Genomic DNA, 16,403 nt, shown 5'->3' on the forward strand with positions numbered 1-16,403 from the left:
GGGTCCCTGAGACTCACCCAAGGTCACCCAACTCATGACTCGCTAAGTCCTGGCCTATCTCGATGAATCCAGGAACTTTTCTTTATCTGAGAATACATTTGCATATTTTTCAGAGCAAACCCTTGCCTCCTCTTGTCTTTTTCTTCTCTGTGAAAGGTTTTCTACATGCAGATATTCGAGGGCTTCGTGGATTTGTTTTGCGTATTTGCTCAAATCCCCTACTTGATATAATTTTACTTGCAAGTACCCATTTAAATCAGTATACTAACCATGATTGTGGATTATACATGTCACATCTTGGCTACTAAAGAGCCTCAATGTTAGGCACATAATATTCAACCCTCAATGTGTTTTGCCTCAATGGTGGGAAAACCAAACAGTGTGTATCTGAAACTTGTAATCAACTATGTCCATGCCTCTTTCCATCCATCCACCCATATATATAATATTTTGGATGGTGGCCTTCGAGGAAAAGATGCTCAAGAGTTGTTGCTGATTTTTTATCAAGAACGCCCTTGGTTGATAATACTTCATAATTGTTTATGTTCTTCCTTTTGTAATGACCCCATCTTTTAGCCTTCACGTTTTCCAAAGTCTAAGTGAAGCATAAAAAGAAATTAAATTAATTTCTTATAAAGTCATTAAATAAATTAAAAGATGACTTTATATTTAATTAATTTAATTAATTATTGTATTACAAGGGAGAAGCTTCTAGAGTAATTGGAAATGTGGAAACTTCTAGTAATTTAATTGTCTAGAAGCACAATTAATTATTGTATTGCAAGGGAGGAGTTTTTAGAGAGTGCATTAATTATTGGAAGGGAGAAGCTTCAAGCACTTGCAATTAATTAATGTTTTAGTTCCTTCTAGAAGTGTGAAGGAAAAGGATAAATAAAAGTCAGAGTCTCATTGTTTAGCATCAGATTTTTGTGAATGACATTTAATAAGAACTTGGATGTGTGACTCACATATCTTTTCTTGGCATTAGAGGACGTCCATCCTCTCTTGTAACATTCTAAACATTATTTCCTTGGGGTTTGGCCTTTGGAATACATTGCTTTGTACTTGATTTTATCATTTTAAAAACCAATATAATTTCAGCATCGGTTCAATCTTCAGTTTGTTTAAAAAATCTATTTCATCAATTGGTTCAGTTTTTGGGCATTTCCAGAGTGCCCATTACACCTTTGATACCTATCACATCCATATCTAATGCCCCTCTCACATTCATGTGATGCTTCTATGATCATTGTTTCTAATGGTCAGCAGATGATATGCCAAAAAAAACCATTCTGTGTGGGCATAACCTTCCATCTCATGCCATTATAATTTTCTTGGAAATGTTGCTTTGATATCTGAGTAGGTGCAGAGTTTGAGCCTCCTTAACTATCAAGTAAGTCCTCATACTCTTCGTATTCTACAGATTGTTCGTACTCTTAATAACCTTGATTCCATAACCTGAGTTTCCTTGACAGCTTTGAAGTCAATATGCAACCACTTTGGAAGGTAGACGATAAAAAATTTCTCTTTTCAAATTATCCTTTTCATGCAAATATTGGAGCTTCATTAGTTGAGAACAAGACACCTTGTCCTCAATGAGGCCTCTCCTGACTGGAGAATAATGCTCCATCTTCTCCTTCATGAAACTCCAAGAGTGACTTGAGCACATACTCGTTCTCCAGTCTCTCTACCCTCACTATCGCATCAAGGTAGGGTAAAATAATAAACCCTTAAACCTAAAGTTACACTTTTGAATCAATAAAATAAATTCAAGGTTGGGAATACGACATCCGAATACCTGATATCCCAATTACATATCATAATATCACAAGCAAATGTACGTTAACACATACATATGTAAATGACACTAGTACAAATCTCATATATTTGAATTATTCACAGTTCTTGTTAGGAAAATTCAATTCGAATGTTTATTGACAGGAAAACTAGATTTAAAAAGTGCATGTCAATATTTCTCACCTATGCCCATTGAGATAAAATTTTGTGATTGGTCTTTCTTTCAAACTTGTTGCAAAGAATATCTATGTACAACATTTGCAGGTACAAAGAATTTAACCCTGTTAAAGAACAGTTTTAGCAGGACAACATCACTGCGCCATGACAAAAAATTCCATCTTGGACAAGGTGATTTTTTTTCAGGTAATATTGTGCTCCAAAATCCTTCTTCGATCTGTCATAAGAATGCTAATGGTTTAAATTATTGGAATTCTGAAGGTATTACAGATAAACCATACATTGTTTCAAAACATTTGAATCAAATCATATCCAGGTTCCATTGAACTTCATCAAAGAGGCATCACCTATTAAATCTTCAGACAGTTCATTCTCCTTAGCTACTTTGAAGGGCCTCTGTGAAGACTTGGAAGAATCTGTAGTGACCAAAGACAACCATACCTGCCTCCTTTGCTCCCTTTGCAACTTTCTTCGATGCCTTATCTGTTGTTTAAGAATGTAGCTGATTACTTTCAAATAACTAATTGAATTGTGATCTCTAGATATGGATCCATCAGGACCATAAGCACATCTATCACTAAGAGTTTCGAGTGGGTGTGGCGTGTTTAAAAAGACACTTTGAGCAGCTTCAGCTTCAAGTGTGCCTGAAAGCTCATTCTCATGTTCACTACCATCCTGCTTCAAGGGGAGTCTGTAAAAACCGCATCCAGAAGGTAGTAATGGATGAGGAGGAGAAAACTTCTCATGTGGCTGCAAGATCAACAGCTGACCCATGGATCCATACAAAATATTCTGCATTCAAACATACAATTCATTCACAAAATTAACCGACCGAATAAAACAAGTGGCAGAGCAGTTTCAGTATACACAAAGCGTGAGATCGAATCCCAAAGGATCGTTCCAGCTACAAACTTACCTGGAAATTAAGACAAGGGTGATCTTGGAAACTAAAATTTAACCTCTTCAAAACATCAGCAACATGATTTGGATAATTACAAGCAAAGGAACGGGGCACAATATCTCTGTGCATCATGACGGCCTGCACATGGTTGTTGGGCAAACCTAATTTCTGGAGCAGGTAGTTGCCTCCACACATAACGCAAGGAGAACCAAATGTAACAACTGGTAGTAGTGATGTTTGCAAGGTCACCCCTCTTATGAGCAGCATCAAATTTAGAAGCAACGAAAGACTTCCTCCTAAGGAGTGACCTACGAATCGAAATTTTGCTTTCTCTCCATGTCTTCTCAAATGAGAGAGAATGTCAGGCAAGAGTTGTTCATACATTCCCTTGGCAGCCTCATAAATTCCTCTGTGTACAGACACTTCAAAGCCCTGTAAAACAGCATAAACCGAGACTGTATGAGTTACCAACCAGGCAATGTCATTGCCTAGAGACATTCATATAGCTTTTCAATCAGTAATGATACTTTGTAAGTCAGTATACACATTGAGAAGTAGTATAAAAGAATCTCCAAATTAGGGTTTCAAAATGCAACCCTTATCATCTAGATACTCTACTACATACCTCAAATTGCATGGGCTCAAAGAACAAGTTTGCTTGCCATGAGGCTAACGAATCAGATCCCTGTGAATGTAGAGTACAACAAAGATAGTCAAGAACAGCCTTCTGAAATGCTCAAAAACCAGAAAATACCATGTACCGCACACCATGATGCTCAAAAGATTACAAGCCAGTGTTGGTTACGAAACATTTAATAATCCTTGTTAACAAGGGAAACTAGGATGACAACATAATCATAATGTAAATCTTATGTGAAAAGATCACGATTGCATATGGAATTAAAGAGGGGAATTGTCCAAAAATTGGAACCATATCGATGACCATGAAGAAGTGTAAATTAGTATAAGAAGGCATTTTCATCTTGTACTTACCTTAATAACGAAGTAGCGGGTATAGCTGCCGTCTTCATCGCATATAAACCACTCACAGAGAGGAGGAGGATGTGATGATGGCTGCAAATCTCTTGCAGCTGCCTGGGTTGCATCGTTTTCAGCAGCTAATAGAGCAGTGACTGACGAGGTAGCTACAATTGCAGCCATCTCTGACTTGGGCATGGCAGAGAGCTCACTGGGCTCAGCCTTTTGTGAGTCTATATATCTCTGTTGACTATTATTTATATAAGTTGCTTTGTGTTCCACCGAAGCATCTTCTGCATCCTTCTCGGTTTCCTTATTCATCTGACTAATATCCGTGTCTGCCACTGCATCCTGTTTTATCCCAGAAACCAAATTTTCATCATTGTCTGCTTGATTTCTTCTCTCGAATTTGAAGGGTATGATGTATTTTGTTTGTGAATGTATGTAGGAAGCTGCAGATGCAGCTATTTCATAAGCCACACTAGGGCTCAAAGAAAGCCTAGAGTTAGTTCCACCATTGCCCGTAGAGTTGCTTTCTCCTTCTGTCTCAGAAGAGATTGAAGTTGACGGCAATTCGGCATTTGCAGTGGGATTCGAGCTCACAACTTTAGCAATTGTTTGAGTTGTCTTGTCCACAGATGAAGAAACGAAACGGAGTCGATACAATTTCCACAGTTCTGCTGGCTGGGGGCACAAATTAAAGTTAAGGTTTTCACTACTAAAAAGCATAGACGGCAAGGAATAATTATTATCCATGACACATTGCTGCTGCAAATTTCTTTTCAACATATACCATAATCACTTATTCCTTAATAATAATAAATTATAACCATAAACTCTCTGCAAATTGATTGTTATAAGCAATATCTGTAATAATCGGCAAGGAACTATTCAAGAAATCAAAACTTGGTAGGCGTGGAGATAGATAATTTGAAACATTTGTACCTTAATCTGAGGAATTGTATATGCCCGATCACAGAGAAACGCCATCTGGGCGTAAACCTTCATCTCTGGCAAAGATACGGGATGCAGTAACTTAGAGAAGGAATCCCTGTCATAAGTGACTTCACTGGTAGATTTTTGTTTCCCCATATAACACAAAAAATCATCCCGACCTTCACAGCCTTGGTCAGGATGATTGGAGTCACAGTTACTTTCACAAATTCCGGAGGAGTTATCAGCCTGTTCTGTCTTTGAGCTGGAGGTTCCATTTGAAGAAGAATCTGGATCACATTTCTTCTCTTCTTTCCAATAAAACCCAAACCCTATTATTCTTCCAACCCAATTGGCATGACTTGCTCGCTCGGAATCATCAGATATCTCTGGCTTTTTTCCATTGTTCGTTGAGATACAGTTGCCTTGCCTGCCTTGGGTTCCCGAGTTGTCATGGGTTTCAATTGAATTTCTCGGATTTTTCTCAGCAACCTTCGTCGGTGAATCTTCAGGACCGAGAAGGCCACATTTTCCCACGTTTTCTTCCTTTTCTTCTGCATTGGAGTTGTCGATTTTGGGGGAAGTTTTCATTGCTGAGCAATTCAATCCATCGCGACTTTCATCCGCATTTATCCCAGATTCAGCGCATCCTTCGACTTCCTCAATCGTTTTGTTAATCCAATTTAATTTTAGAGGAACAGGAAAAAGTAATGGAGGTGAGGAGAAGGGAGTAGGAGGAAATGACTCAGGGTTTTTGCAAGATTTGAATTTAGCTGCACATTTTGACCCCAATTGAAAGTGTACACTCTTGGCGGTGAAAACATCTCTTGATGCAGTGGAAAAATCTCTTGACTGTGTGCCCGCGCCAGCTTCTCTACCAATACCTCTCACAGTTTTCCAAGCCGGAGCATCCATGGAAGAGTTTTTATTAGGTTTCCGCTAACCAGCCAATCCTTTATATCAAAATTCTAAACTTAAGAAGATGGAGAAAAAACTGAAACTTAATAACAAAGTTTCTTCAATTTTACCTCAAAAATTCCTTCTCGCGCATACTTTTCTTCAATTTCAACTCGAAAATTCCTTCTTGCACATACTTTTTTTCAGGACAAAGAAATCCCTCTGGAAGAAGTCGTTTTAAGTTCCTTCCGTCTAAAAGGCACCTTCGATTTTTATTCAATAATGTTTGAGACGCGTGTGTGATCCTCCATCTGTGTCGCCATTGTCGTGGAGTCCATCTAAATGTCTCACATTCCAGATGGTAGGATCTGGTTCAAAACTATGCCACTAGCAATCTAGCTTTACTTTTGTATGTCACTCATAATAGTCTTTATCTTCATGGAAGTGAACTCGTTTACCCAATGAGTTTTTTTTCCCTCCACATTTACTTTTTCCAACACGAGTCAATGTCTTCATGGATGTTGGGACATTTTTGCATGTCAATGTCCCACTTATATAACCATTCCTTATTCTACTTCATCTGGATCTTCTTCTTGCAGTCTAATCTCTCCTCGATCAATAATTTGGGCGAGTATTGTATATCCATTTTTCCAACTTTTATTAAATAGTTTAACATGTGAATAATCATTGAAGCTTCAATCACGGACATGCATGATTCAACCAAGAAAATCTCATATGGAATTTGTTGATTTGACATTAGTAGTGATACTATGTTTTTGTAATCTTTCATTTTATCCATTTGTGGTTAGAGAGGTTGATCCCTCAAGTTTCATAGTCATACAACACAACTAGAGTGACCAATAGGCCAAAAAGTGTGTTCTTGGTTTTCCAATCCCATAGTTTTGCTTGTCTACACATGTTTTACAACAAAAATGAAGCTTTGCATCCTCTTTGCACCATTTAGTTTGTAATGCCCCGCCAAGGGATCCAAAGAATTAACCTAGAGTTTCACTAAGTTTAGTAGCATTTTTTATTTTTTTTCCATAGAAGTAAACATCACATATAACTTATGCACAATAACGGAAGCAATAGCAATGTCCATCTGAAATTAAACATAACATAAATAACAGATTACATTCTTTAAAATCCCTTAACGTTGAATTACATACATGGATCCATCTAGTACAACATCCACATGAAATAATAATGATAAGTCCAATGTTTATACATTACATTTCAAATACTTAATCATCCACTGTACATGTCACAGGGTATGACAAGCTCAAAAGAATATACATACATAGAATAAGGTACATCATCCTATTCTAATCCATGATACATCAAAGTAGAGACAATCACATGATACAACATCATAGAGAACATATACATCCATCATAAAGATCAAACATAATAAACTAAGTGCACGGTTCCTCCCAACCGTTAATAGCATCATTAGACCATTGTGGATCCTAGCCATCCCTCCGTGCGTAACATTCCAAATCACCGAAGAGATCATCGGTACTAACATAGTAGGAATATCACTCCTAATAAATACAACATCATATGTAGAAGTAATCTAACATGCAAATAAAAGCATAAGATAGCATCATCTAACATATGCTAATCATCAATGAAAAAGGATACACATCCACCATCATGAAGGACGCATCAACCACGATGTCTCAATGAATCTCAAAATGATAAGAGTGGAAAATATACTACCACCCGACCGCGTGGTACCTAAGAGGTCCACTCCCACCGTGCTAAGGAGATAATCTCAAGTCCCAAACAGGCTATCAAAATCACATAGCACAAATCTCCATAAGACCAGGAATCCTAAAAGTATACTAACTCAAAGGTTCCTCACACAAAATCTGACATCTAATCTCCAGAGGCACACAATGACATGTAGGAACCTACTATGCAAGCGGGAAAGTGTCATCACAATTATCACGTACAAGTTACCCTGGCAGTTAGCTAAACTTCACGGGTCTATACTGATTTCATGCGGCCACTAATATCCTCTCATACTGACGAGGCATACTACGGAATGCAAGGTCGCAACCATGCGTCTCACTACTCCCATCCTAGCCTGTACAAGTGCTCAAGGCATGGGCGAGAACAAAACACTTATCTTTTTAGGTTCATTCAGTTAGTATTAGGTGTGAATGTTATCACTTATTAATCCAACTTACAATGAGTTACCCTGGCAGCCTCTTAGGGCCCCGACCCCCATTGCAAGCCACTTCCCGTCACTACATGTAAATATCCTACCCTAATGCTCATGGACTCATAAATCTCAAAATCACAAAAGATAATCCATAAAATCATCAAATATGCATAAAAGCATCAAATCTCCATGAGCTAACATTCATAGAAAATCATGAATACAACAGCTCTCTATTGGCAACTGAAGTATCACTGATAATCAAAGTATCCAATGGTTCTCAATAACCAAAAAATATATATACCAATTATACTGATCGAAGACTCCAAAAATGGTTGAGTCAAACATGTCACATCATGACATCATCAAAAATAAATCCACATCTTAGTCCCATCATGGCGACTAGAAAATAACCAAGGATAATTGATCGATGACCAAAATAATGGTTAAGTCAAGTGTCTCATACATAAGAATCTCAACTATAACAATTAGTAATCACATCCAATACATAGAGCATTCCATCACATAACCATGGTTGGGTTTATAAAGATCGAGATTAAAACATCATCATGACATCACAATCACATAACCCCCAAGCCTCTAGTAGATGTCCTATACTGGTCAACACTAGTCAACCCAAAACCCAAAACAATAGCATAAAGAATACATAATGTAAACACACGTTTTGGTTTTGCTAAGTTTTCAAATTTGAATTTAAAAGTCTCAGTTTACGTTTTTCCAAATTATATTAAGTGGAGAAATATCACGTTTTTCTTAACCCATGTATTTGTTTGATAGATAAAAGTTTCTCCCCAAAACTATTAGACTCAATTTTCTAATTGATCTAATAATATTTTGTTTATATAACATTGTTTGAAAATTGACACTCTCAATGAATCAAAACTTCGATTATATATTCTAATAACTAATCTTAATTAAACTAAGTTTAATTAAATTAATTATTAATATCTCTTCATAATTGACAAGCTCAATATCAATATTTTAAATCATTAAAAGAGTGATCCATTAATTTAGAACTTTATAATATTCATTTATAATTAATTATATATACATATATATAATAACATTTAATAATTAATGATATTGCAACAAATCGAGATTCATATCCAAATCTCATATGAAATAACGTTGCAAATAAAACTTTATATAATTTAAAACCAAACTCAAATCGCAATGTGATTTTAAAATCGTGTGGCCCAATGCATCTGCACCGTAGGTACACTACGGATCACAGGTACACTGCGGTCTCGCAAGCCTGTGGTGGGTGGAGTATATAATACCCGCCCAACATCTCATATATATATATATATATATATATATATATATATATATATATATATATATATATATATATATATATTTTAACGCGATTTTCAATAACATTTTTTTATAAAAATGTTCCCATGCGATATGAAATACTATTAACATGAAACTCTATTGCGATTTGACATTCGATTACTATATATGTATATATATACATATGTATGTATATATATATGGGTATATATATGCATATATGTGTGTGTGTGTGTGTGTGTGTGTGTGTGTGTGTGTACACGCAGAGTTTATCACCATCACAACACATACATATATATATGTATATAATGATATATACGTATATGTGTATGCAGATTCAAGAATATACACAGTTTACTTAGAAATTCTTATTTTCAGAATTTTCCTTTAAATCTTTGATTTTCAAATTTATCCAATAAATAATCTAATAGGTTTGGCTATGAATTTAAACCCTAGCCCCGTTTTCTTTCAGATCTATGCATATAAAGACTTCCACATAAATTCAATTGCCCATATTGAGAATGCATACAATAAAAATATGAAATTCCTCAGAAGACATATGGAAGACACGAAGAAGACAGGGAATGCAAGATGCGGAAATAGCATAAGTAAAATCACAAGAATCTACCCAGATTCTGATGCTAATTCGCTCTTCCTCAGAAAACCCGCAGAGCAAGCTCCCTTCTTCATAATTCTCGAATTCTCCAATGCTCCAATTGCACTCCAAACGCTATGTCTAAGCTTCTAGGGATGCCTGAATATAAAGAGCTCTCAGGAAACCTCTAGAATGTTTCTAGAAACAGCTGGAAGGTGTCACCAACTAAGCATGGGTCTTTTCCAACCTTTAAGATGAGTCATAGGGTTGTAGACACCATGTGCTTAATTGATGCACTAACCCTCGTGTTGTTGACACATGAGAAATAGAAAAGTGTGTTAACTCTCATGCAAGCTTATAACTCCAATTTACTTTTTATATAATTTCTATTTAATATTTATAACTTTCATTTTAACTTTTATAACTTTTATTATTATTATTTATTTATTACTTTATTATTATTTTATTATTATTATTAATTTTAATTTCTAATTTTCTTTTATTTAATTCATTTTCCTCAATAATTTTCATTTAATTAATTACAATCAAAATATCAAATAACATGATATTTTATATTAATTTGCTCAAATAATTAATTTATTAATTAAATCTATTTATTAAGACTTAATTAATAAAAAATTCACCATAGACCTCCAAGATAAAATATGAAAACCCATCATAGAACAAATCATACAAAATCAGTCTAAAGGGTTAAAAATCATGAAATATGTCATCCGACACATTCGGTGGGTACTCGACTCTGATACTTCTCCTAACTCACTAGGACAAATGGTTTAAGGGTTTGGGATTTGGACTTGAGAATTTATCTCCCTTCTCTTATAATTGAGATAGTATAATAGGGTACGCTCATCCTGGCAATTCAAGAAAGTCGATACCTGGTACCTGCAACCTGCAGAAAAACCATGCATGTACATACAATATATATAATGCTAAGCTAAATAGACAATGGCAAGAAGTGGTGCATCATGTAGATCCCAACTAAGTAGGTGACTACGACTCCCTTCCTTAACCATATCAGAAACGCCATACAGTAAGAAAACATGCACACCATACACATGCAAGTATGGGGTAAGTATCCATAATAAAACACATAAGATAATAAACCATCTATCTAATCATCAATAATAACTGAAAATAGTATAATGATCATCATGTATGCATGAAATGTAAAATCTAAATGATCTCATCATATAACCACTGAATCCATAGCATAATGTCTGATAGTGTCAAAACAATTACCACTAATCCATCAACATAAAACTAGTCTATCACAATTTGATAATAATAGCATCAATGTCCAGAAAAGATGTGAACGAGGGTAGGCACTACATCCACCCCCCCTTGGGTTAGGCTTACTCCTGGAAGCCTACAAACAAGTAGGGATATAACTCCCTCAATCTAGCTGCATCCTCCCAAGTAGCTGAAGAATCATCAGTAAGGTCCCATTGGACCCTTACCTGCTCGATGGTTCGACCCCTGAGGGTCAACTCTCGCTGCTCCAAAATACGAACCGGCTCCAAAGCTAGTTTTCCGTCCTCTACCTGCAACACATTCCAATCAAGAACATGTACAATATCAGGAATATACTCCTAAAGCACTGAAACATGGAAAACATCATGAATGCGAGCTAGGCTGGGCGGTAGAGAAAGACGATAAGCAACCGAGCCAATCCTCTCTAGAATCTCGAATGGTCCCACAAAACGAGGTGATAGCTTAAAACCCTTTCTGTACTGGATCAGACTCTTTCGCGGTCGTACTCTCAAGAAAACCTTATCACCCACAACAAACTGCTTATCAGTCCTATGAGCATCGGCATACTTCTTCTACCTATCCTGTGCCATAGTCAAGTGCTCACGGATACGTACTACCTGTTGCTCCATATCACGAAGCATCTCAGGACCCAACAGGATGCGATCCTCAAGACTGTCCCAACTCAATGGTGTACAACAAGGACAACCATATAATGCCTGAAATGGTGCCATACCAATAGAACTGTGATATTCATTGTTGTACGCAAACTCCACTAGGTAGAGATAATCCTCCCAAGTGTGTGCCTATCATCACATACATCTGTAGCATATCCTCCAAAACCTGATTCACCCTCTCTGTCTGACCATCAGTCTCTGGATGATATGCCGAACTGAAGTTTAGCTGCGCTCCAAGCTCATGCTGCAACGATGTCCAGAATGCAGATGTGAATACAGGATCCCTGTCAGAAATAATCTTTCTAGGAATACCATGTAGTCTCACAATATCACACATAAAGACATTAGCTATAGAAGCTACTGTGTAGGAAGACCTGATCGGTGAGAAATGTGCCACCTTAGTCAACCAATCAACGGTAACCATGATAGCATTATGACACCAAACTGTCATAGGTAATCCTACTATAAAATCCATGGAGATGATATCCCACTTCCAAGAAGGAATGAGATTTGGCTGCAAAAGTCCAGCTGGGTGCTGGTGTTCTGCCTTGACTCTCTGACACTCAAGACACCTAGCCACAAAATCAGCAATATCTCACTTCATCCCAGACCAAAAGAACAAATGTCTCAAATCAACATGCATCTTCTTAACACCTGGATGTGCTGAGTAAGGTGTACGATGGGCTTCTGCCAGTATCAAGGTGCGAAGCTCATCCAAAAATGGAACATAAATCCTCCCCAAATGTCTCAAAAGACTATTTGACTCTCGAACGTAACTTGCAAACTTACCTTCCAAAGATCTTCCTGAATCAATCTCTCTGCACACTTCCTGATACCAAGAATCTGTAAGAAGTGCCTAAAGAATTCGACTCCTCAAATCCACACTAAGGGTCATCGAAGATACCACATGTCTCCTGCGACTCAAAGCATCCGCCACCACATTCTGCTTACCCTGAATGTACTTAACCTCAAAATCATAATCGCATAGAAATTCCATCCATCGCCTCTGGTGAGCATTCAAATTAGGCTGAGTAAAAATGTATTAAAGACTACGATGATCGTTGTGTAGCTCAAATCTGTGCCCCAACAAGAAATGTCTCCACCTTGTCAAAGCATGAACTACTGCTGCTAACTCAAGATCATGCGTAGGATAATTTAACTCATGATCCTTGAGCTTGTGTGATTCATACGCAATCACCCGTCCATTCTGCATCAACACTGCCCCAATCCCTTCAAAAGAAGCATCTATACATACCATGAAATCACCTTCTGGATCAGGTACAACTAGAATCGGTGCACTGGTCAAAAGCTCCTTGAGCTTTTGGAAAACTTCCTCACATTTCTCTATCCATACGAACTTCTTTCCTTTCCTTTGAAGAGAAGTGATAGGATGTGCTATCCTAGAGAAGTTCTAGACAAATCTGCAATAATAACTAGCTAAACCCATGAAACTACGAATCTCTGACACATTAGTTGGTGTCGGCCAATCTATTATTGTATGAATCTTTGCAGGATCCACTGAAATACCATCACTTGAAATAACATGCCCTAAATACTGAATCTCTGATTTGAAGAATTCGCACTTAGCTACATTGGCATAAAGCTGATTGTCCCTCAAACACTACAATACCAACCGCAGGTGTTCCTCATGCTCCTTCTGAGTCTTAGAATATATCAATATGTCATCAAGAAACACAAGTACAAACCTATCAAGATATGATCGAAAAACACCATTCATCAAACTCATGAAAATCGATGGAGCATTAGTCAACCCAAAAGGTACCACTGTGAACTCATAATGCCCATAGCGCATTCGAAAACGGTCTTGTGAATATCTGCTTCCTTAATGCGAAGCTGGTGGTATCCCGACTTAAGATCATTCTTGGAGAATACTGTAGCTCCCTTGATCTGATCGAATAAGTCATTAATCCTAGGCAAAGGATACCTATTCTTAATAGTCACCTTATTCAACTGTCTGTAGTCAATACAAAGGCGCAAAGAACCGTCTTTCTTCTTCACAAAGAGCACTGGAGCTCCCCATGGTGATACACTAGGTCGAATGCTCCCTTTGGCCAGAAGTTCCTCTAGCTGAAGACGTAGCTCACCCAATTCCTGTGTAGTCATGCGATAAGGAGCTTTAGAGATAGGCTCCGCTCTAGGAATCAGATCAATACTGAAGTCAATGTCCCTCTTTGGAGGCATGCCTGGAATCTCACTTGGAAAAACATCCGCGTACTCCTGCAAAATCGGGTGATCCAAAGTCTTCCTCACAGGATCTTCCTCATCAAGATCATTTACCATAACAGCAAATATCTAACATCCCTTATGAAAACTTTGCTTCATTTGCATAGTAGAAATCATCCGCAAAGATATAGGCCTCGATATCCCAACTATTTGCACATCATTCCCTTGGTCATCTTGGCACAAAATGATCTTCTTCCTACAATCTATAGTGGCTCTATGAGATCCAAGCCATTCCATGCCTAAAACCACATCATAGGAACCAAGGGGTATGACTCAAAGATCCATTGCCGTATCGAAGCTTCCTAAACTAAGCCCACACTTATGAATTACGGAATCTGTGGAAACCTTAATGCCTGAGGCTAGTTTCACTTGCCAACCACGATCTTGCTTCACCGCATCCAGCTTACACTTAGAAACTATAGGTGGTGAAATAAATGAATATGTAGCTCCTGAATCAAACAATATTGAAAGAGATATACCTCTAATAGCACCTGTGGTTTCAACCACTGTTCCTTGATGATCTGCCTGACGCTGATCAACTGCTGCAAATAATCTATGAGCTCTACCTGCATCACCCACTATAGGCTCTGAAACTATAGGTCTAGGTCCTAAAAACTGAGGTGTTCGCTAAGGACACTGAGCTGCATAATGTCCAATCTGACCACATGAAAAGAATTTCGTATTTTTGCCAGAACCTCTTCTCATAGGTGGTACATTTGATTGCTGGCGACTGTTCCTGCTCACAAAAGACTGGCTACTCTGAGCTGGTTAATTGGTCTGATTCTATTTATTATGTTGAGCATTGCGATTGTTCTTGGTGTTAGATCCTTTGACACCGCCTTGAGCTTGAGAATTTGAGCCCTTCTACTGCTGTGTCTGTTGAGACTGCTACTGATACTATTTCCCCTTAGAAAAATAAAACTTCTTGTTACCACCTAAATTGTAGTTGCTTTTAGATCCTGATGCTGCTAGCGCTCCTACAAAACCACCTTGACCAAGGTTGACACTTTGCTCAACAAGGATAGCTCGATGCACCGCATCCTTGAGGGTTTTTGGCTCAAATACCTTAACTCCCCCAATAATACAGTTATTCAAACCCCTAATAAAATGTTGTGTCAACTGAGCTGAATTTTCACTGAACCCTGAGAAAGGCATAAGCTCATAAAACTTACGCTCATACTCGGTCACTAACAAAGTGTACTGTCTGAGATTATGAAATTCATCAGCCCTTTGCTATTTCCATTCCTCTGGTAGGAATCATTCATGAAAACTCTCTAGGAATAATGCCCATGTAACACTGCTCATATCGATTCCCAGCTTCTTCTCCTCTATCGTCCACCAAGTGGCCCCAAAATTCTCTAGATTAGTGATCGCAAACCTTGCCTTAACATTGCTATCGAACTCCTACATGGAAAAAATCCTATCGAGGGAAATAAGCCACTGCTTGGCCACATAACTAGAACCTTGCCCATTGAAAGGCTTAACCTTGGATCTTGAAAGATCCTTCATCTGAGTGGACACAATGGACCTCTGACGATCCTTCCGGGGACTCCTAGACCTAGGTCTATGCTCTTGTTCTATTTGATGCACTTTAGGCTGTTCTTGAATAGGAGGTAGACATTCTAGAATAGTCTGCATCATCTGTCTCAAACCAACCTCTTCAGACTCAGCTTGGTCCTCTGTACGACTCTCTTCCTGCTGCCTACTAGAGTGCTCTTCCCTACTCTCTACATGAGCCGATCCCTCATGGGTAGACCCATGGACACTGATAGTTTTGCCACATCCACGGCCTCTACCATAGCCTCAAACAGAAGACCTAGTCCCAGATACCATCCTACAATAGTACAAGGTACTAAGTTCAGTTCTATGTTTAAGTTTAAGTAAAAATTTCCAATTTTGAAACTAAGTGTTGAAGTATGAAAAATACCCAAGTAACAGTTTGAGTCCTATGTTTCAATTCACCTAGATCAAGTTTGGAAATTACACTTAATAGTTCATAGTCCTAGTTGTTCCAAAATACCCAGAGCTCCCAATGTAGAAACTCAGGCTCTGATACCAAATGTAATGCCCCGCCAAGGGATCCAAAGAATTAACCTAGAGTTTCACTAAGTTTAGTAGCATTTTTTTTTTCATAGAAGTAAACATCACATATAACTTATGCACAATAATGGAAGCAATAGCAATGTCCATCTGAAATTAAACATAACATAAATAACAGATTACATTCTTTAAGATCCCTTAACGTTGAATTACATACATGAATCCATCTAGTACAACATCCACATGAAATAATAATGATAAGTCCAATGTTTATACGTTACATTTCAAATACTTAATCATCCACTGTACATGTCACAGGGTATGATAAGCTCAAAAGAATATACATACGTAGAATAAGGTACATCATCCTATTCTAATCCATGATACATCAAAGTAGAGACAATCACATGA

The 16,403-nt window shown here is 37.6% G+C and overlaps 1 protein-coding gene across 5 annotated transcripts; it reads right to left on the reverse strand.

The window, feature by feature from the left end:
- Positions 1-1,951: 1,951 nt before the first annotated feature.
- On the reverse strand, positions 1,952-6,137 carry LOC149548360 (phospholipase A1 PLIP2, chloroplastic-like). Of its 5 annotated transcripts, none has more exons than XM_089792444.1 (6): positions 5,815-6,137; positions 4,799-5,725; positions 3,869-4,537; positions 3,501-3,560; positions 2,891-3,307; positions 1,952-2,766 (listed from the first exon to the last, which is right to left on the reverse strand). In XM_089792444.1, the coding sequence occupies exons 2-6, from the start codon at positions 5,699-5,701 to the stop codon at positions 2,281-2,283; spliced, it is 2,535 nt and encodes an 844-aa protein (XP_089648570.1). In that variant the 5' UTR covers positions 5,702-5,725; positions 5,815-6,137; the 3' UTR covers positions 1,952-2,280. The 5 variants fall into 5 exon arrangements, with proteins under 5 accessions (XP_089648570.1, XP_089648569.1, XP_089648571.1 ...); XM_089792443.1 differs by having other exon boundaries at positions 4,799-5,739; XM_089792445.1 differs by having other exon boundaries at positions 1,952-2,191; positions 2,322-2,766; positions 4,799-6,136.
- Positions 6,138-16,403: the final 10,266 nt, after the last annotated feature.

This window comes from Cupressus sempervirens, chromosome 7 (genome assembly GCF_028749045.1).
Source record: "Cupressus sempervirens isolate cs-2001-9-10 chromosome 7, ASM2874904v1, whole genome shotgun sequence".
Taxonomy (NCBI): domain Eukaryota; kingdom Viridiplantae; phylum Streptophyta; class Pinopsida; order Cupressales; family Cupressaceae; genus Cupressus; species Cupressus sempervirens.